The sequence below is a fragment of the Vitis riparia genome, chromosome 5 (genome assembly GCF_004353265.1).
Source record: "Vitis riparia cultivar Riparia Gloire de Montpellier isolate 1030 chromosome 5, EGFV_Vit.rip_1.0, whole genome shotgun sequence".
In the NCBI taxonomy this organism is placed as follows: domain Eukaryota; kingdom Viridiplantae; phylum Streptophyta; class Magnoliopsida; order Vitales; family Vitaceae; genus Vitis; species Vitis riparia.
Window position 1 is genome coordinate 20,545,851 of NC_048435.1, and position 21,855 is coordinate 20,567,705.

The following is a 21,855-nucleotide window of genomic DNA, read 5'->3' on the forward strand; positions in this document are numbered from 1 at the left end:
GAGAGAGTAAAGCGGAAATGCCCTAGAGTTTCTGTTGAGGTTTTAGAGAATGCGAAGTGGGCTTCCGCCCGATTTGAACATGGGAAATAGATTTGGGCTTTCAGGGCCCATATAATTTGGGCCGCATAAACGTACCGCTGATCATTTCAGCCTCCCCGGTATTGACATAGCAAAAAAGACTTGGCTCTCCTTGTTTTGCTTAAGGGTTAATTACTTGAGAGATATTTGATTAAAAGAGTCAAAATATGATTCTATTCTACAAAAATAATACCCACTTTTTTAAAACAAGAAGAAATTTTTTTGCTATATATTTATTTATTATTTTTATCAATTTTTGTAAAGAAGAAATAATACCCACCATAAATTTATTTATTTATTCATTTTTATCAATTTTTATTTTTTTTATTATTTCTTTTGAAAAATAAAAAATTTTGGAAAAAAAAAACTCAAAAAATATTTTTAAAATATATTATAAAATAGTACTAATATTATAAGAAATTTTCATACTTTTTTTTTAAATAACAAATATTTGAATGCAATATAATTTTTATTTTAAGTATCGAAAAAATAACATATATTTCATTTTCTTAATTTCATTTTTTTTAATTTATTCTACAAACTAAATATAAATACAACGTGATATGTGTCATGGTCTCTTTCAGTTGCAATATTGACTGTTATTTTTATTTAGACAACTTGTTGATAGGATGAGTCTAATCTAGAGGTCAATACATCAAACTATATCTTACAAATTGTAGTTTATGAATGATTATCATTGGAGGACTAACTTTTCTTTCTAAAGGAAATAGAATATATATTTTTTCTTTTGCATAAAAAATATAATGCAAATTATATCGGTATAAGGTGTTGTATGGTTTGGCCAACAAATAATATATAGTTTAGATTGTGTTAAATTTAAATTGGGATGTGTTAGAAGGATGCTTGTGTTAGTGACCTTCTACTTCGAGTAAATCTTCTTTTTTCTTTCTTTTTTGTTTTCTCTAATCTACTTTTCTCAAGTTTTACATAAAAAGTAAAAAAGAGGACATGTGGAGAACTTACAAATTGGAAGAAATTAAAGGGTTTATTTGGTAACTGTTTTCAAAAACAGTTCTGAAAAACAGTTTTTAAGAACAATTTTTTAAAATTATTTTATGATGTTTTTTAAAACAAAAGTTTGTTTAAAGACAGAAATATTTTTAACTTATTTTAATGTTTTTAAATATGTTTTAAAAATAAATTCTAAGTTTCGTATTTTGTTTTTAATCATTCTACATATTTATATAATTATTTTCTATAATAACCCTTAAAAAACAAGTAAAAATTGTAAAAAATAATTAAAATATGTTATTTAAAAACACTCTATTTTCTATTTTTAAGAATAAAAAAATATTTTTACTTGTCAAATGTGTTTTCTTGGTTTTGTGTTCTGTAGAACAAAAAACTGTTCTAAAAAACAATTATCAAACAAACTCTAAGAAACTAAAAAAATTATACTCCCAATTACTTAGAGTTGGCTTATTGAAATGCAAAGCAACCAATATGATACTTATTTGCACCTTATTGCATGGACTTTTTAAGTCTCATATCAATACTATATGGGTGATATGTTAAAGTCCTGCTCAAATGAGACTTTAGTGTAACTAAGTGTAGGTTTGAAATTCATAAATCACATATACCTATTTCAAAATATAAGGGCATATTTGGTTGCTGTTTTTAAAAATTGTTCTGGAAAACGGTTTTTGAGAATTGTTTTTAAGAACAGTTTTTTGTGTTTTCAAAAACAAAATTGTGTTTGGGAACTAGATTCTGCAAAACAATTTTTGTTCTAAAAAAAAAAAACATGTTTGATTGGGTTAGTAAAAAAAAAAATTAGAACAAGTAAAATAAAAAACATAGTTAAAGATTTTTTTTTTCTTTAATTAACTTGATATCATAAGCATATAAATAATTTTTAAATTCATATTTTATTAAAATTAAAAAAATTATACTCAAATTTATTTACACCAATTATAATTTTTATTAACTTTTAGTAGATAAATATGAACATGGAATATGATATAGATAAATAAAGTAAAAAATTAATAAAATAAAAAATAATTCAAATATAAATATAATTTTTATATCATTTAAAAATAAATTAAAAATATTCAAATGTCATCCAGGTTATTCTCATTAAATCTCATGGTGCATATAAATCATAACATTTCAGTTTTACTTTACTTTCCCAAATATGGTTTTCACTGTCCCATGTCCATCCGATTGTAAGTTTGTAAACCCACGATAGAAGCTTTCCTCGAATGGTCGTCATCACCAGAAAAGGTATCCAATGCTTAGTCCATTGAAATCGACGTTGAGGAGTCACCATCCATCAGCCCCAAAGCTCTCCTGCTCCGTCGATTGTGGTGAGGTAAGTGGACCCTCATCTTTCTGATCTCTCCTCTTCTAAACTTAAAAAGAAGTCACGACTCAGTTAAATTTCAATGTTTCTTCTTCCTCTGATTTGTTTTGGAAAATTTTATGATCTTTGTGTTTTGATTTGAAAGGGAAAAAAAATCATTGATTTGAATCAGAAAAACTTTTGCAATTTAACCGATTCAACCGAGTTAGCTTCGTTTCGTACTACTAGAGATGCCGCCACTATGCTAAAGAAAAGGAAATGTGAGAATGGGAAGAAAAAAACACGAAGAACAACTGTTCTCTTATGACTTTTTTTTATTTATTCTGTAATAAGTAAAAAAAGGGGGAAAACAACATTTTTTTTGTTCACCAAAAAGTGTCATTTTGAGAACACAGAAAACAAGAAAAACAAAAATAACTTTCTTAACCAAACAAGTTTTTAGTGTTTTTTGTTTTCAAAAACAAAAAACAGTTCTTGAAAACACCAACCAAACAGGCCGTAAAGTTTAAAAATTTTCTTTTACAAAAATCGAAGAGATTAACCTTCTGGTATCATACCTTCATTATGGTAAAAGTCAAATACAATTTGTGACTTTTACTTCTCTAATGGTCGGGTTGGATTTTATCCTTTTGAGATAATTGAGACTCGATGATCACCCTTTTATTTTTTAAATGTCTTTCATTTTATTTTTTTTTCTTTTGAAAAATATATAATAAAAAATTATATAGATTTGTCTTGTTCTTCTTTTTCCTTGAGTTCTCATATTTTCTAAGCAACTAAATTATGGATAGGTTCTTCATAATCTTTATATGGATGTGTCTACACAAAAGACACCACTGCGAACCAACAATTGGGATTATATCTTAGATAGATTATTGTTAGTTAACACCACACATATGGATGTGATAGCAACTTTAGGACAATGTTAACAATTTTAGGATAACGTGCTACCACATACCTCACCAAACCAAGGAATTACTTCTTAACTTTATTGGAATTGTTGTGTAATATATTTCCATATTCTTAAGTTTCAATGAAAAGAATAAAGAGACAGTAGAAAGACAAATTCAGTTTGCATGCCAGATAATCATCCGCAATCCAGTATTTGAAAACTCAAAGTACATGCCGGACCAATAAAGCCATGATCATTGCATCTGTGAAAATCCAGAGACTATTACCCTACAAGAATGCGAACATCATTGCTACCAAACCACTATAGGTGAATAGAAATCCCATAAATAAGCGTTTGCGGACTATACCTCCACGTTGTGAGATGACGCCATTGGAAAGTATGAGAGAACAGCGGAGGAGGAGAGAAACAAAGCCAGCATATCTGTGACAATGAAAAGGGAAAAATGTAGTACTTCACCCGACGGATCCCAGGGCCTTGTGTCTTTGGACCCATGAGGCGGGGGGGCAAGGATTGATACGCCTTGGTGGTCATTGCCCTTCTCCTCATCATAAACACTAGGCAGCGTGAAGCCTGCAGCAGAGGTTACGGTAGCCATGAGCGTGGCCACTATCAAATGAGTTTTAGCTGCTTTCTTCATAAGTGACATTTGTTCTCCTCTTTTTCTTCTACGCCTCCCAAAGTCTTTCTGACAACCCAATGGCCCTGCTTTGGCACTTCCCAATCTTCCTAGAATCGGACCCTGAAATTTATTAAAAAAGAAAAAAAAAATAATTAATATCCTTACCCTATTGACTAACTTAATCTAGAAATAAAAAATAAAAAACATGTTTTACAATTTTTTAACAGAACTGAGGGTCTATTAATTGACTATTTTTTGTAACAATTTTCATTTTCTAGAACAAAAAAACAAAAAACCGTTTGATAATCATAAATTATTTTATATTTTCTATTTTTAAGAATAAAAAATATGGTATTTTTAGATAATATCTTTTAATTGTTTTCTATTCTTTTTACTTGATTTACGATGGTTGTTTTAGAAAATAATTATACTAAAATGATTAAAAATAAAATATTGAATATAAAAATTATTTTTAAAATACATTTAAAAAAATTAAAAACAAGTTAAAAAATATTTCAAGTTCTCAAACATAATTTTATTTTACAAAACATCATAAAACAACTTTAAAAAAATATTCTCAAAAACTATTTTTTAGAACTGTGTTTTCAAAAACAGTTATCAAATATAACCTAATTTTCTTGAAAACTTATGGAAATAAAGTGTTTTTTACTAACATATTTTACTTATTTCTAATTATTTTTTAGGTATTGGATTAAAAAAATAATTGTACAAATACGAAGATTGATTGAAATTAAAGCATTATAAACAAAAGTTATTTTAAAGAAATATTTAAAAACATAACAAGTAAGTTGAGAAAATTTCAAGTTTTCAAATATAGTTTTGTTTTAAAAGATATAAGAGAATTTTTTCTTTCTAAAACTGATCTTAAAAATTGTTTTTCAAAACTATTCTCAGAGAAATCCTTACTCAGTGCATGCGGTTTTACCTTTTCTCCGTAGAGGTCTTCAACCGATAATATTATGTCCATAGGAGTTGAGTTTTCATTGTCAAGTACCATCTTATCCACCATTTTGTGCTTCATGAAACTTCTACAATTAAACATCCGGAAATCCGCAAGTAGGTGGAGAGGCCTTTTCCCTTGGACATTTTTTATATAAAGTGTAATTATTTTTCATAAAATTGTGAAAATTGTCCCTGATAAATTCCTTAATATTTTTAATACTACAACTTTTAAAAAAAAAAAATATTTCAATTTACTGTAAATGTTAAAAAACCTAAATCAAATAAGTCAAAAAAAGCTCTCGAAGTTGTTTCTATTCACTAAGAGGGTGTTTAATTATTTTTTAAAATTTTTATTGAAATCAATTTGCTTTTAGATTTGAGATGATTTTTTTTTCTATTTTTTATGGCTTATTACAAATGTTTTGTTGAATAAAAAAAACAAAAATATTTAGTTTTTTCTCCATGAAAAAAAAATAATATATTGGTTTTTCTTTATTTTTAATATTTAATAGAAATAAAATATTTTAAAAACAAATAACTTAATATTTTAACATTATCAAGTATTATTTAATTTTAAATTTTATTAAAAATTAAATAAGAAAAAAAAAACAAACGAACACCGACTAAGTATAACATGAGGAGAAGTTGGTTTTGCACCCCAAATTTTTTTTAGATGAACATGTGGGCCACTTACATTGCTTTTATCTTATTTTATTTTTACTTTTAGCTTTTATTGTATTCTTCATTGAGAAGGTATGCCACCCATTACACCCCTAGCTTTGTTTGGATGAACATGGGCTACTTAGTACTTAAGTTGCTTTTATTTTATTTTACTTTTACTTTTTTTTTTCTTTCTACTACAGAGAAAGTATGCCACCCCTAACTTTGTTTGGATGAACATGATGTGGCCACTTACATTACTTTGATTTAATTTTAGTCTTACTTTTAGCTTTTATTTTTTTTCTTCACAGAGAAGGTATATATGCCACCCCTTACACCCCTAACTTTGTTTGGATGAACATGATGTTACTTGCATTGCTTTTATTTTACTTGATGTTACTTACATTGCTTTTATTATAACTTAGTCTGGGGGGCAGCATACAGCATACAACATATACTAGGGATTCTCTCTCTCTCTCGGCTTTTGGGCGCTCTTTCAGCTATCCTTAAGTTTTGGAGAAGAGAAAAGGTTGGGGGAGTTCTCTCTCTGATTGTTTTGAGTTGTCTTTCAACAAAAGAGGAGGCTGAAAGAAGGGTTCCCAGGAAAGAATAGTGGAGGTTTCCTGCTGGCAGAGCTCTCTCTCTCTCTCTCTCTCTCTCTCTCTCTTAAAACTTCCTTTTTACCAAAAAGCTAGGAAGAGGCTAACCTTTTGGTATTATACCTTTATTACATTAAAAGTCAAATACATTTTAGTGACTTTTATTTTTCTAGTCGTCAGGTTGGATTTCATGCATGGAATTGTGAGATAATTGAGACTTAAGACAACCATCATCTTTTTTATTTTTTTCTTTTGAAAAAAAAAATTATATATATTATGGAGATCGTCTTCTTCTTCTTATTTTTCTAGGTAACTAGATTATGGATAAGTTCTTCATAATCTTTGACATGTCTTACTGTGAACCAATGATTAGGATTGTATTTTGAACAGACCATTAGTTAACACCACACGTATGGATGTGATAGCAACTTTTGGACACCAAGCTAGGCGAGCTGATCTTTTTAACTTTATTTGACTTGTTGTCTTACATTTTTCCATATTTTTAAGTTTCAATGAAAAGAATAAAGAGACAATAGAAGAACGTATTCAGTTTGTATGACAGATAATCATCCGCAATCCAGTACTATTTGAAAAGTCAGAGTACATGCCCGACTAAAAAGGCCATCGTGATTGCTAAAGTGAAAATCCAGAGATTATGCCGAACAAGAATGTCAACAGCATTACTACCAAAGCACTATAGGTGAATAGATATCCCATATTTATGAGTTTGCGGACTACCTCCACGTTGTGACATAACGCCATTAGAAAGTATGCCAGAACAGCTAAGGAGGAGAGAAACAAAGCCACCATATCTGTGATAACGAAAAAGAAGAAACCTAGATCACTCGAGGGATCCCAGCCCATTCTGTCTTTGGACCCATCAGGCGGCGGCGCTAGGACTGTGAGGCCTTGGTCCTCGCCCTTTTTCTGATCATCATAAACACTAGGCAGCGTGAAACCTGCTGCAAAGGTTACAGTGGCTATCAGGGTGGCCACTATCAAATGAGTCTTAGCTGCTTTCTTAATAAGTGATACCTGTTCTCCTTTTTTTCTTCTACGACCCCCATTGTCTTGCTTGATGACTTTCTGCCAACCCAATGGCCCAATACTAGCTTTGGCCCTTCCCAATCTTTCCAGAATTGGACCCTGAAATTGATTGAAAAAAGAATAATTATAAAAAAAAGACATGAATTAATATCTTTAGCCTCCTGATTTAGTCTTAGGATAACTTGGCTTCATTCCATTATGAGGTTTGAAGACTATGGTCTTGTTTAGTCATTGTCATATGAAATTTATTTTTAAAATATATTTAAAAACATATAAAACAAGTTAGGAATATTTTAAGTTTTCAAAAAAAACTTTTGTTTTACAAAAATTAAAGTATAATTTTTAAAAATTGTTTTCGAAAATTATTTTTTGACAACTGTTTTGTAAAATATTTTCCAAATAGAACCTAATCCTCCCAATTGGTTAATTGTCAAGAATAACAATATCTTGTAATCTTTGAAGCTAAATATATCTTTGGCAACATTCAAAAATATAAAATAAATTAAAAGAAGTCTTTATTGCTTAAAAAAATTTAGAATATGCTTGAGAACTGTTTTTAGAAACTTTTTTTGTTCTTAAGAATACAAAAATATTTTTTAGGGACTTGAAAAGACATTCAGTAATTTTTTTAAATAGAAAACTTTTTTTTTTTTTTGAGAACTTGTTCCAGAAATAAAAAACAAAAAACATATTTGGTAGTTTTTTTAATAGAAAACAGTTTTCTTGAGAACTTATTATGGAAATTAAGTGTTTTTTTAATAATATATTTTAATTACTTTCACTTATTTTTTAGGCATTGGATTAATATATAATTATATAAATATGAAAATATTTAAATTAAAGAAAAAAGTGGGTTTTGGCACACAAATTTGAAAACATAAAAAAATAGGTTAAGAAAATTGTAAGTTTTTAAACAAACTTTTATTTTAGAAAATATAAGGGAAATCTCTTTTTTTAAATTAAAAAAAAATGTTTTCAAAAACATTCACAAAGAGATCCCTAGGGCATGCAATTTTACCTTTTCTCCATAAAGGTCCTCAGCCGACAACATTATGTCCATAGGAGTTGAGTTTTCATTGTCAAGTACCATCTTATCTACCATTTTGTGCTTCATGAAACATCTACAATTAAACATCTCGTATTCCGCAAGCAGATGGAGAGGCGTTTTCCCTTCAACATTCTTTTCATTCATAAGTCCTCTGAAATTCATCCAAGGAAAATTTAACAATCCAGAACTATGAAAAATTCCTCTTTTGATCATGATCAAGTGAAGAGCATTATTGCCATCATCATCTACTTGCTCGCAACAATCTGGATACTGTGATACTAGCAACTTCACTATTTCCGTATGGCCACGGCTAGCTGCAATGAGAAGAGCTGTCTTGTTGTGATCATTTTTGACACGAAGATAGACTACACTCTTGTCACATTTCTCTAGTAACTGCCTCACAATTGAAGTATAACCCAGATATGCAGCACAATGTAGTGGAGACCACCCATCGTTATCAACTTCTTTTGTTAGATCTAACTTCCATTCAAGTATTTTCTTCATCATATCTGAGAATTGCATAAAGATGGATTATCTCAAAAGAAAAAAAGACAAGAATTGTTGTTTAATATATATGAACCATATGGAATATCAGCTCAAGTGAAACATTAAAATGATAATTAAAGATTAAGATTGCGTTTGGTAATGATTTTAAGAAGTATTTCTACTCCTTTTAACACTTCAAATTTTTTATATTTCAAGCATATAAAAATATTAGAAACACTTCTTCAATAAGTAAGTAACATTTACGTTCCAAACAGACGAAAATAAGTACAACAGTTTTTAAAAACTGTTTTTGAAAATGCTTTCTAGAGCCCAAGAAATTAACAAAATAGTAATCTAGGTTCAAGAAAAGAATCAGCACATACCTTCATTATTGCAAATCACAGCAGCATGCAGAGCCGTCCTACCCATGAGGCCACTGTGAGCAGAGGTGCGAGTGTTGTCTATGATTACTTGCACCAAGTCGTGGAATCCTCTCTCGGCAGCCATATAAAGAGGGGTTCCACCAGAAAAGTTGGCACCATAGATGAAATCTGGATCTTCCAGGATCAATAACTTCAGCACATCAGGGTGATTATATCGCACTGCCTCATGCAAGGCTGTATCATTCTCATTATTTGTCATCCTCAGCATTATTTTATCTACTCCAATCCCACTTCCGCTGGGAAGTGCTTTTGCAGCTTGAATAAGAGCTTGTGTGACCACCCAATGGCCTTCCCTTGCTGCAAGGTGAAGAGGAGTGTCCCCTTTCAGATTAGGCAGTAGCAGTAGAGATGAAAATGAAGGAAACTGAAGGATCAAATTAACACAGTGGAGTTGACCAAATTGGGCTGCAATATGGAGGACTGTGTTCTTTTTGTGGGTTAATTGAACTACTGGACCATCCTGTTCTAAAATATGCTTTACGATGTTGATATTGCTTTCTGCTGCAGCCCTGTAAAAACTAACATCCATGAGTTTGAACTCAGTTCCGGTACCATCTTCAGCTGCAGCCTGGTTTGAGAAATCATCTTCTGCTGCATCAATGTTGGAGATCTGGGTTTGGCTAGCTCCTTCAGCAGCAACAATGGTTTGAGATCTTGGGTTGGGTAGCATCATCTTCAACCTGAATGGAATTGGAATCCAAGTTAGGGGTATGTGCTTGTAGAGCTCGGTTGGAATTGGAAGGACCTATCTGCGTTTTAAGCAATACAGTGCGTTGGAGTACATTTATTTTGTGTCTGGAATCAGGGGGTTTATAACATCTACTGCAAATCGAAAAAAACTTTTGTTTAAAAAGGGGTGGTTAGGTATCGAGAAATCTACGACACTTTTGATTCGATCCAACTTTTACGATTTTTATATCAATAATAAATTAAATTTAAATTAAAAATGTTGAAAAGTATTTTCAATATAAATCATTTTCATTTATATATATAAATGGAAAGTGATATAAAATGTCTTTTAAAATGATAACTTCGTAACTGCATTTTTTTTTCTTTTCTTTTTTCTCCTTTTTTTTTTTTAAATGAAAAGTAATTACACTTTGCATGGAAAGTGTTTTTAAAAAAATACTTTTAATATAAATTTAATTTTTTATTACAATATATGATTAATATGAAACTAGTAGATTCTTGAATACTTTTACTACCATCATCTTTTAAAATTTTTAAAATACCTTAATTAAGTAAGTCAAGAAAGCTCTTGAAGTTTCTTCTATTCACTAAGAGGGTGTTTGTTTTTCTTAATTTTTTTTCTAAAAATAATTTGCTTTTAGACTTTATATTATTTGTTTTTCTACTTTTTCACGACTTAAGATAATTTTGTTGTTAAATAGAAAAAGTCAAAATACTTAAGTGGTATTTGTTTTTTGGTTGAATAAAAAAAATCAAAACAGTTAAAAGTAATTTGTAGACATCATCTAACATAATTAAAGTGAACTTGTTATCAATAAATTCAATTTAGTTATGTTAAATGATGTCAACATGTCATTTTTAATTGAATAAAAAAAGTCAAATATTTTGGTTTTTTCTATTCAGTCAAAAAACAAACATCATCTTAAACTTTTTCTAAATAAAAAAAAATATCATGCTAGTTTTTCTTTACTTTTTAATACTTATAATATAAATAAAATATTATAAAAATAAATAACCTAATACTTAATATTATCAAGTACTATTTAGTTTTAAGTTTGATTTAGAATTAAGTAAAAAAATAAACACAAATTGGTTTTGCACCCTAATTTTTTTTTTGGATGAACATGTTGGCCACTTACATTGCTTTTATCTTACTTTAATTTTACTTTTAGCTTTTATAGTATTCTTCATAGAGGAGGTATGCCACCCCTTACACCCCTAACTTTGTTTGGATGAACATGATGTGGGCTATTTAGTACTTACGTTGCTTTTATTTTATTTTATTTTACTTTTACTTTTAGCTTTTAGTTTTTTTCTTTCCACTACAGAGAAAGTATGATACCCTGTCTTGCACCCCTAACTTTGGTTGAACAACTTACATTACTTTTAGCTTAGTATGCCACCCCTTGCACCCCCTAGCTTTGTTTGGATGAATAAGATGTGGGCTACTTACATTGCTTTTCACACCTAACTTTGTTTGGATGAACATGATGTTTCTTGAATTGCTTTTATTTTACTTGATGTTACTTACATTGCTTTTTATTATGACTTTGTCTGGGGGGCAGCATACTAGGGTTCTCTCTCTCTCTCGGGTTTTGGGTGCTCTTTCAGCTATGCTGAAGTTTTGGAGAAGAGAAAACGTGGGGGGAAAAAAAGAAGAATGGTGGGGCTCCTTGGCTTGGTTCTGTGGGTTTTATATGGGTTTTTGGGAGAGAGATTTGAGAGGGTAAGGAAGAAAAAGAATAGTGCAGTAGAGAAAAACAGTAGGGAAAATTTCATGTGAGCAACATTGAGAAAGAGAAATTGAGGGGAGTTTTAAAGAGGACACGGTAGGGTCCTCTCTCTGATTGCTTTGGGTTGTCTTTCAATAAAAGAGACAGAAGGGTTCCCAGGAAAGAACAGTGGAGGTTTCCTGCTGGCAGAGAGCTCTCTCGTTTTTGGAGGCTTTTCGTGGGTTTTCAGCAGTGATTGGGAAGGGGGGAAAAAAACAGGAAAATCATTGCTGGGTTTTGAGGACGAAAAGCAAAGAACAATGAGGCAATCAAATAGTAGTTAAGAAGCCTAGTGTTTTTGGAACCTTCTTGGGAAAGAACTTAGAAAGAAAAACAAAAGGGAAAAGGAGGAGCTGTGAGAGCTCAGTGCAGGCCCCTGAAGAAGAAATGGGGAAAGTATGATTCCATTGCTTGTTTAAAATAAATCAGAAAATCTATAAAAATAATGGAAGTCACATACACTCGACAATAAAGATGATTAATATTTGAGATAATTAAAGATAGTATCGATATCATTAAAAGGTTATATCGAAAATGGTTAAAGGTTGTGAGGATGGCATAAACTGAGATGCTGCGTTTGACTGAAATGAAATTTGGGAGTTAATTGCGCTGTGTTATTGGAGATACCGATTGTCGGGTGAACCAAGGTCCCATGTCAATCAATGCTGTACCAGGTCTCAAATAAGCCAAGGTGTCGGACTAACGATACATGCAGCACTGGAAGATGACCTGTGGGTGGCTTCACAACAGATTGTTGCAACTTAGACCATATTTCTAGGCTCTTGAAATAAACCTGGTAACTGATCAGCCCGCCCGTTCGAGTCGTCTTACATAGACCAGATCTCTCTAGCTAGCTGGTCAAGTGGGCAATCAAGTTAGGTGAGTTTAGAATCAAATACAAGTCGCAGAAAAGCCTCAAAGAATAGGTATTGGCAGGGATGCAAGGAAACAAGGAAAATTAATCGTTTAATTACTGTTTTCGAAAAGAATTTTTAGTTTATGAAATCAAAAAACTAAAAAAGATGTGTGATAATCAAAAAATTATTTTCTATTTGTAAGAATAAAATGTGTTTTTAGATAATATCTTTTCACTTATTTTTTTAAGTTGTTTTAAAAAATAATTATACAATCATATATAATAATTAAAAATAAAATTTTAAATACAAAAAATATTTTTAAATATATTTAAAAAATATTAAAAACAAATTAAAAATATTTCAGGTTTTCAAATAAACTTTTGTTATGCAAAACGTTATAGAACAATTTTTTAAAAACTATTTTTTAGAACCATTTTGAAAAATAATTATCAAATAAGACCTAAGACAATGGTTTTTGGATCCTTAACGTAGATGGCTCCGCCAAGCACAAGGGTTCCGAAGCAGAGATCGTCCTCAGGTTACCCTTTAGTGATGAAATCGAGTAGTCAATCAAATTAGGATTTGTAGCCTCAAATAGGGATGACAATTCTCTGGGCTAATAAGGTAACCCGCCCCGCCCCTATTGGGACAGGTGTAAAATATAATAAACGGGTATAGGTCAGGTATGAGAATATTTTAAAAACCCGAATCGGGTTTGGGACGGGTATGGATTTTGTTCCAACCCGCCCCGCCGCACTCCCAATATACATTTACAAAATTACCCTTCAACTACTACTAAAATATCAAGAAACTCCCCATATATATATATATATTATTTTATATATATATATATATATATACTTCATTCTTTCCCATTTGCCCTAATTTTGACAATCGCTTCTTCTTCTTCTTCCTCTGATGCAATGGTCTTTCATTCTTTCCATTTGCCCTAATTTCGACAACTGCTTCTTCTTCTTCTTCCTCTGATGCACTGCTTGAAACCCTATTTCTAGGATCAATATGACTTTTTCTTCTTCCCTCACACCAACTAAAATATTCTTAAATCAATTCCATCTTGTTCTTGGTTTAGCCTCAGAGCCCAAAACTCCTCTTTCGCGACATCAAACTAGTCACAGACTTCAATCTCCTTGCCCTAAATATATGCAACACAATCATTTAGAGCATCACCTTGAAGTCTTTGTCCGAGAGCACAACATAAAAGGAACGCAAAAGCCTTTGAAGTAGTGAATTTGATGAAGTCTTGGTTCAAAGATTGGCTTGAAGAGGGATTCACATCCATGACTAATATTGACCCATTTTCTTGTTTGGTTAAGTTTTCATTCTGTTTTCTTGTAAATGGTTTAGATGGTTTTTTTTTTTTTTTTTTACATTAATTTTGAATCATTTAAGCTAACTATGGGCTTAAAATTATTGATTGTTGGTTAATTTCAACTTTGATATTATTTTTTCATATTTGGTATATTATCATAACCAATGAAAGGAAAGTGCATTTGGGTATGAGATTTGCTCATCGCCAATTCGAGACGGGGCAAGATAAGGTTATTAATTCTTTTGTTAACAGGGATGGAAACCAATCAACCTGCCCCGACACGAGTTTATGCCGGGATGAGAAATAACTGTATAATCGAGTGCAAGAATGGGATGGGAATGACCCATCCCCAACCCACCCCATTGCCATTCCTAGCCTCAAAATAACAAGGTTAAATACGAAATAGTGCTAGTAGGATTGAGAAGAGTATGGCAGTTGTAGACAAAAATGATCAGTGCTTGTTACGACTCTCAGTTGGTTGTCAACCAAGTAGATGGCCAGCAACGAAGCACATGCCCATGTTTTTCAAAATTCAATTTTATTTCTAAAAATACAAAAAATTATTCTTAAAAGCTGCTTCTAATAACTTCTTTTATTAACTCAACTAAACATGAGATTTTTCAGAATTCAATTTCCCTTAGAAAGACTCATTTTGGAACTATTATTGTGAGATACAAGAAAAAGAAGAGAAAGCAAACAAATACCAAGTTTTGGCGATACTTCTCCAACAACACACAACCCAATCCCCATTGTCAAATATGTGAATCAACAAAAGACTTTTAGAGCACACCATGGTGCAATTACCAGCAAGAGACAGAATTTAGCGCTACATGAAATGGGCCACAATCCAACTCCCTACACATCCATTCTCAAATCCGAAAAATAAAAAAATATATATATCCATTGACCGGAAGAAATTCGCCTGCAAGATGAAGAAGATCAAACCAAACTGTGCAAGATGCCCAGAAATTCAAACACAAGGAGAGATGCCATTCTATTTTTTCCCCCTTAAACCTCAGGAGCTGGGGCAGCAGCCTTTAAAAGCGGTTGGAGAGCCTTCACAACGATGCTCATATTTGGCCGGAACTCAGCTTCATACTGAACACATAATGCTGCCACAGCGGCCAGCTGCATCACCCACCAATTCACAGAGTTAGCTACTAGTTATTTTTCTGTGAGTGTGTGTGTGTGGGTGAGAGAGAGAGAGAGAGAGAAAGGCAAAGAGACCTTCGCAACTCCTTTCGGAGGATATTCTCCCTTTAGTTTGGGATCTACACATTGTTTAACTTTGTCTTCACTCAGTCTTGGAGTAGCCTAAGATGAGAAATGTCCACTTTAGATTATATAGATATATATCAAAGAAAAGCAATTTGGAGTAGAGAAACTTGAAAGGCACTGGGTGAACAAAAGGCTTTTAAGCAAATAGGTAGAAAAAGAAGAAAAAACCTACCCAGGTGACCAGACTTTGTTGTCCACGAGGCATGGTATGATCAACTGGTTTTCTCCCAGTTAGAAGCTCTAACAGAACAACCCCAAAACTATACACATCACTCTTCTGAGTCAATTGTCCAGTCATTGCATACCTAAACAAGGGTTTTACACACACCAAATGTGAATCTGTCAGGATTTAGTAATTTACTATAATACTTCCTAGACAATTGAAAGCAAGCAACTAATACTTTTTCAAGAAAGTAAAATAAAAGGTCAATAGAATTTGGACAAAAACATATTCCTGGAAATCACATTTCCAACCACATTAAATTTGCAGGCACAATAAGTTTTCATCTCAATTATTTTCTTTTAAGAACTAAAGGCTACAAGAAGGCAATCTTACAAAAATAATATTACCAAATAATTAACTCATAAGATAATAATAGTCAAAGAAACAAAGGAAAATAAGTTACAGAATCATTACTCTGGTGCATGATAGCCAAAGGTTCCCAGGACTCGAGTAGAATGAAGGCGAGCAGCCATGTCAGGAGCCTGATTTGAAAGATTAAAATCTGCAATCTTGGCTTTAAAGTCTTCAAATAGAAGCACATTGCTAGATCTGATATCTCTATGTATTATGGAAGGTTGAACCTTTTCATGGAGATACTCCAATCCCCGAGCTGCATCAACAGCAATTCTCACCCGTTGCATCCAGTCAAGCACAGGACCTGGTTGTGCCCCCTGGACTCCCTTTCTGCCTGAATTATGATAATAAATAAAAAAAACAGCTTCAGACCTTATGCAAGGAAACTTTTAAACTGGTGAATTTAAATTCATCAAGGAGGACAAATTGGCTTCTCATACCATGCAAAATGTCATGCAGAGATCCCATGGTCGCAAACTCGTATGCCAACACACGGAGGTTTCCGTCCACACAATAACCAAGCAACTCAACCAGATTTTCGTGCTTCAATCTTGAAACCATGGAAACCTGAAGCAGAGAACATCATGTTACTCGTGTATGAGGGGGGGAGAAAAGAAACCAGATGTCTATGAATTGGATTGCATAATCGCAGAAACTTAGGAGATCAAATCCTAATAAATTCAATAAAGTTGCATTTGTACCTGAGTTAAAAATTCGACATTGGTCTCAGGCTCAGATGAAACATCAAGTTTTTTTACAGCCACAGCTTTTCCATTATTCAAGCTGGCGTAATATACTCTTCCATAGGATCCTTCCCCAATCAACGCCTTTGATCCAAAATTGTCAGTCTTTTCCTTTAGTTCTTCCACAGACAATTCAGGTACTTCAATAGGGGGTGCTGTCTTTTGCACTTCACTTCTAACAGGAGCTGACACCTTTGAGCCTTTTGGGTTTCCTGAATTGCCCAAAACAGAAATAAAAACAACATTCGGAGAATATCAGCATAAAAATTAATACAGTGGAATTAGGTTGGGTAAGAGTATCCAACAAAAGCAAATGTAAACTTATTGAAATTTCTTGCCAATAGAGACAGAATATCCCACAATGCATGCACTCAGCATGAACACAATACTAAAATATTTTCTTAAGCTAATTAATACCAGCCTAAACTGGACAAGAGAAAGGGCCTAATAAATCCAATTCAAAACATTTAAGGAAAAAAGAGAAAACCATAAAACAACATGGGGCAAGACAATTGCTCCCATTAGATGCATATGGAGATTATGCAGGGCAAAGATAAATATCCATAAACCAGTTAGAAGGTGGTGCTTCTGGTGGTTGGGATGGAAAGGACAAAGGAAGAGCCCAATAAACTCAATTCACAACGTAGATGAAAAATGAGAAAACTGTACAACTGTGCTGTAAGAGAATAGCTTTCATATATTCATATATAGATGGAAAGTTTGGAGGGTTGTTTCACTTGTGCTTGTTATTCACCTATGTCAAACAATCGAACCAAGCAATCAAATCTTATTTTATTTATTTACTTATTTTTCTTTTGATATTAGGTTAAAGCATATATAGAGGAACATACAATGTCCATACAGACTTTGTAAATTAGGTAAGCTTCGAGTTACAAGAGGGAGTTTGTTTTTTGTTTTCCCTTTCCTTGGTTTACCTTTAGGCGCATTTTGTATACTTCATGCATTCTTTGGTGCACCTCCTCTTGGGTGCTTCTAATATATTTTGCTTATTTTCCTGTCAAAAAATATATAGAGACTATGTGGGGGAAATAACCTCAAAAATCAATTAAGATAGGTTTGGAAAAGAAAAATAGGGGGGGTGTTTAGAGAGAGGAGAGAGAAGGGGGGAGGGGCATGGTAGAAAGAGATAGATAGAATGATAGATGGATAGAGAGAGAGACAGAGGGAGAGAGAAAAGGAAGCAAAGAACATAATGAACCCAATTCCCAGAATATATGAAAAATGAGACAACTGTAAAACAGCACTGTAAGACAGTAGCTTCCATTGTGTGCATATGGAGACAATGCAACAAGAGATTGTCTTAAGATGGACTTTACCTGAAGTAAGCACACTTTCCTGGTACTTATTAAAAAACAAGATCGATCACGGTTGTTGAGGATTCTCTTTCACTTAGTTAGGAGCTCGAGGAGAGTGGACCTAGGTGGATATCATCAATGTTCCTTGGAAGTTTTCACAACAAAGGTTTTAAAATGATTTTTGAAGCATCTCAAAATATCTTTATTAAATGGCCACAACTAAACCTAAGAGTAACAACTTTGAATTAATTGGATTCTCCTCACTAGTCAACGAAATGCATCTAAATAAAGAATTGTTCTTCCGACTTTTTTTTTAAAAAAGGGGAAAAATGAACGGGGTGAGGAGGGTTAATGCAGAGGAAAGATGCATAATATCAAAAATCAATTTGGAGGTGGTTGTGCTGGTGGTTGGGTTGGAAAAGAAAAGGAAGGAGGGTAGAGAGAGGGAGAGGGAGAGGGAGAGGGAGTGACAGTCAAAGAGAGAGAGAGACCACTGTTCGGAGGCAGCAGTTATAATGACAGCAGAGGTGGCCATCGCACTGTTAAGGTATGATATAAAACTCAGTGGCTGGCAGTGGTTTAGAGAGGACGCAAATCTTTAGTTTTGTTTGGAAGTCAGAATAATTAATCCTTTTTAGTTGAAATTATCACGTCAAAGTCACTATGGACTTTGAGAAGATCTTTATCTGAATTTTCATTTCAAATTTTAAGAGGGGATTTTGAATTTTGAGGGACTCAAAATCTAAATCAGCCCCCTTCAAATCCACAAATCCAACACAAACTCATAAAAGCATGTTCACAAATTTTATAGAACATTATCCTTCTAAATATTCTATAATAATTTTCCTCTAAAACCATTAAATTTCACCAATATGTAATTCCAGACTAATGTTCAAAACTTTCAAAGCATATGTCAGGAAGCAACAGGAATCAAGGAAATATACCATCTGTGTGGTTCCTGGGGCTTTTCAAGAGCTCGCTTTCATTTGACTGGTAAGGCTCTTCCACGTGACAAGTACAACAGAGCCACCTCCGCATCCTGCCTCTTTTAGTCACAGAAATATCCTCTAGAGTACTGTTATTCTCCAATGCGAAGTAGCCAGGAGGTGGAGCATATGCCTGCGTAATTACAGTCAATCTGTTGAACATCTCAAAACCATGCAACAACAATTCCAACAATAAGAAAAACAAATGTTTGATAATCAAATAAATTTAACCATACCAAAGGATTTATAAATTACCCATATGTGAAAACCAGCATGCATACAAATTAAAAAGACAATTTGAAGGAGCCCAAATTAGGGGAAGAATAGGATAAAATTGCATTTCCAATAATTCTAGACTTGATCTCAAATAATCATCCCAAAAGTATGGAAGAAAATGTTCTTTTGAATCAACTTCTTTCTTTAAAAAAATTAACTGACAAAATATACCAAAATACAAAATATTACATGCTGCAAGTTGTTATATAATATAGAACAATAAAAACCTAAAGAGACCTGCATTAGATGCATTACCCACATTAAATGAAGCTATTGCAAAAGGGCGGGATAATTTAAGAATTGGTAATTCAATTGGGAATTATAAGGAATAATTTGGAGGAAATTCAAGAAATCTGGCATTTAAGCAACTCAGAATCTCGGATCATTTGGGAATTTTGAAAACAAATATGAAATTTTTTTTTTCCTAAACCTAGAGAACAAAATGAAACCAGACAAATAGGGATTCATTAGCTTCACGAAAAATTAAGAATCTTCCCAAGAATTCAAAAGGCAAATGTAATCTTTTTACACAAAAAAACCAGGCAAGTTCACCACTGAAAACCAAATCCGCCAAACAAACAAACATAAGAATTCCCAAAAATCGCACGTGAATTCTTACCACCAAACCGGGCCGACGAAACTCGCCCCCACCCATCTCAAAAAATCCCAAACCCAGATCGAATTACAGATCAAAGACACATCCCACCAAGAAATTGACCCAAAAACCCGATCCCCAGACAGAAACCCTAAAAAATCCTTGCAAGAATACGAGCCAAAAAGGATTAAAAAAAAATGAAATAAATAACAAATAAGCGCTTGAAAAGAGGGGAAAACAATGAAAAGACAAGCGAAAAAAGGCTGGATCTTTACTATTAAAACAGAAAAGAAAAGAGAGGGAAGTACCTGGCAAATGATGAATTGGGGGAGAAACTGGAAATAGGGTTAGGGTTTGTGGTGGTGGAGAAGAAGGAAGAGGAGAAGACAGATTGGCAAAAAGGAAGAAGCCAATGGAGTCTATCTGTCCCTCTCTCTTCTCTCACACATCGTTTTGGGGGAATTTTCTCTCTCTAAAAAACAATAAAGCATTGGAAGGGGCGGTGGATGTGGGAGCTGTTTTTGGAATTCTTCTTTTGTGGATTTCTGTGTCTTCCAGCTGCCACCCCAATATTTCCCCCACTTTTTCCTTTTCTTATCTTTTCCTTTTTTTCACTATTTTTATATTTTAAATTTTCTTTATAGTTTTTAATAAATCCTACTTCTCCTTACCTTTTCTTCTCCCAAATACAATATAATATTTTATTTTTATTAAATATTAAAAAAATAAAAAAAATGGATATAATATTTTTTATTTAAAAAATTAAATATTTTAACTTTTTTTATTCAATAAAAAATATATAATAAATTATTTTTATCGAAAAACTAAAACAATAAACACAGAATGAAAATTTAATAAAAATGATTGTGGAACATAATTATATATAAGTTATCATATTATTTGTAGTAAAATTAGTGGATTGAGATTCTCAAATTTCAAAAGCCCTCGGGTCTAATTAAAATCTTTTTATGATTTATTTTTTAAATTCATATGATATGTAACTGAAAGATTGCATTAATGATAGCAATTATGAAATAAAGTATGGGTTTAATAGTAACATTTATAACATAAGTATAGAAGAGAGAAGTTAGTTATTAGATTCATTCACATATAAATTATTAATTTTAATAATAATAAAATTAATAAATAATAATCTTATTTTAGACCAAAAAAAAAATAGTTTGGAGTGAAATGACTAAAACACCCTTTGCCTCAAATTAAGATAGATGATTGAAAAAAATATCTATAAAATAATTAAATCAAATATAAAAATAAAATAAATTCGAATTAATTTATTTAATAATCTAAAATCAAAATATCCATAAATTGTTTGAAAATATTGGTGAAATGAAAAATTGGTAAAATATTAATAAAATATCTGAAAAAAATTATTTTATTGATATATTTTTCTCAACTTCAAATCAGAATCCATGAATATTGGATATAAAAAAAAAAATATGAGGGTGATATATCCAAATATTTTAAGACTTGCTTATAATAATTATTATAGTCACGAGTCATTAGAAAATTATTAAAATAATAGATTAAAAAATTATAGTCATGGGTCATTTCAATGTCTTTCAAGAAAAATGGCATTTTGTTCTTTTTAATTATTTTATGTAAATTAAATAATCTTATTTTTGACCCACGAGAAGAAAAGTCTAGAGTGAAATGACTAAAACACCCTCTTCCTCGAATTAAGATACATGGTTGAATATCATTACTTAAAAAAACAAGTCATTAGCAAAAGAAAACTCTATGGAAATAATTTCGACCATTTTCTCATACCTTTAATTAATCAAAAAACCAATCATGAACTAAAATTTCTTTTACAATTCTATAAATTGCATGGTGTGTCATTGAGTGTGCATGTTGAAAAGCTACATCGAACAATCTATTTGATAAATAAATCATTTTTTTGGCAACATTAGTAGGGTACAATAATTGATCATGCATGGCCCATCTCCCTCAAAAGATTGGTTAGTACGATATCACTTGCCAAAGCCAAAGAAAAAGTAAAGAAAATGAAAGAGATAGCTTGGAATCATAGCAAGGAATGGGGTGTATGAGAATTATTTTAGTTAGAAAAATAGCATTGCCATTGATTCAAGACATGAGCATAACTTGTCTTGTTCAATTCCAAGTATTAATATGATGTCAATTGGTAAAGTATAAGGAAAGGGAAAACAAAGAAAGAGATGGTTGGAATCATAGCAAGATATAGAAAGATATGGAACATTACATAGATATTCCATT

The 21,855-nt window shown here is 31.9% G+C and overlaps 2 protein-coding genes across 4 annotated transcripts; both read right to left on the reverse strand.

Annotated features, from left to right (window-relative positions):
- Nucleotides 1-6,699: 6,699 nt before the first annotated feature.
- LOC117915029 (ankyrin repeat-containing protein At5g02620-like) lies at nt 6,700-9,938 on the reverse strand. Its single transcript, XM_034830578.1, has 3 exons — nt 9,120-9,938; nt 8,221-8,759; nt 6,700-7,301 (listed from the first exon to the last, which is right to left on the reverse strand). The coding sequence occupies exons 1-3, from the start codon at nt 9,850-9,852 to the stop codon at nt 6,789-6,791; spliced, it is 1,785 nt and encodes a 594-aa protein (XP_034686469.1). The 5' UTR covers nt 9,853-9,938; the 3' UTR covers nt 6,700-6,788.
- A 4,540-nt stretch (nt 9,939-14,478) lies between these two features.
- Nucleotides 14,479-20,138, reverse strand: LOC117914712 (PTI1-like tyrosine-protein kinase 3). Of its 3 annotated transcripts, XM_034830159.1 has the most exons (9): nt 19,908-20,138; nt 19,624-19,750; nt 18,687-18,861; nt 16,385-16,638; nt 16,124-16,250; nt 15,744-16,017; nt 15,279-15,411; nt 15,056-15,142; nt 14,479-14,956 (listed from the first exon to the last, which is right to left on the reverse strand). In XM_034830159.1, the coding sequence occupies exons 2-9, from the start codon at nt 19,657-19,659 to the stop codon at nt 14,837-14,839; spliced, it is 1,206 nt and encodes a 401-aa protein (XP_034686050.1). In that variant the 5' UTR covers nt 19,660-19,750; nt 19,908-20,138; the 3' UTR covers nt 14,479-14,836. The 3 variants fall into 3 exon arrangements, with proteins under 3 accessions (XP_034686050.1, XP_034686051.1, XP_034686052.1); XM_034830160.1 differs by lacking the exon at nt 19,624-19,750 and having other exon boundaries at nt 19,908-20,137; XM_034830161.1 differs by lacking the exon at nt 19,624-19,750 and having other exon boundaries at nt 18,687-18,880; nt 19,908-20,065.
- Between the last annotated feature and the right edge of the window lie 1,717 nt (nt 20,139-21,855).

Bases quoted from the DNA above. Each gene is read 5' to 3' on its own strand.
- LOC117915029 (XM_034830578.1), bottom strand. From the start codon at position 9,852: ATGATGCTACCCAACCCAAGATCTCAAACCATTGTTGCTGCTGAAGGA. The intron at 8,760-9,119 runs GTATGTGCTGAT...TGCAATTCTCAG, and splicing joins TGTGATTTGCAATAATGAAG to ATATGATGAAGAAAATACTT. The intron at 7,302-8,220 runs GTAAAATTGCAT...AATCAATTTCAG, and splicing joins AGGACCTTTATGGAGAAAAG to GGTCCAATTCTGGAAAGATT.
- LOC117914712 (XM_034830159.1), bottom strand. From the start codon at position 19,659: ATGGGTGGGGGCGAGTTTCGTCGGCCCGGTTTGGTG. The intron at 15,412-15,743 runs GTAATGATTCTG...ACCCTTGTTTAG, and splicing joins TTTGGCTATCATGCACCAGA to GTATGCAATGACTGGACAAT. The intron at 15,143-15,278 runs GTAGGTTTTTTC...TTCTCATCTTAG, and splicing joins AACAAAGTCTGGTCACCTGG to GCTACTCCAAGACTGAGTGA.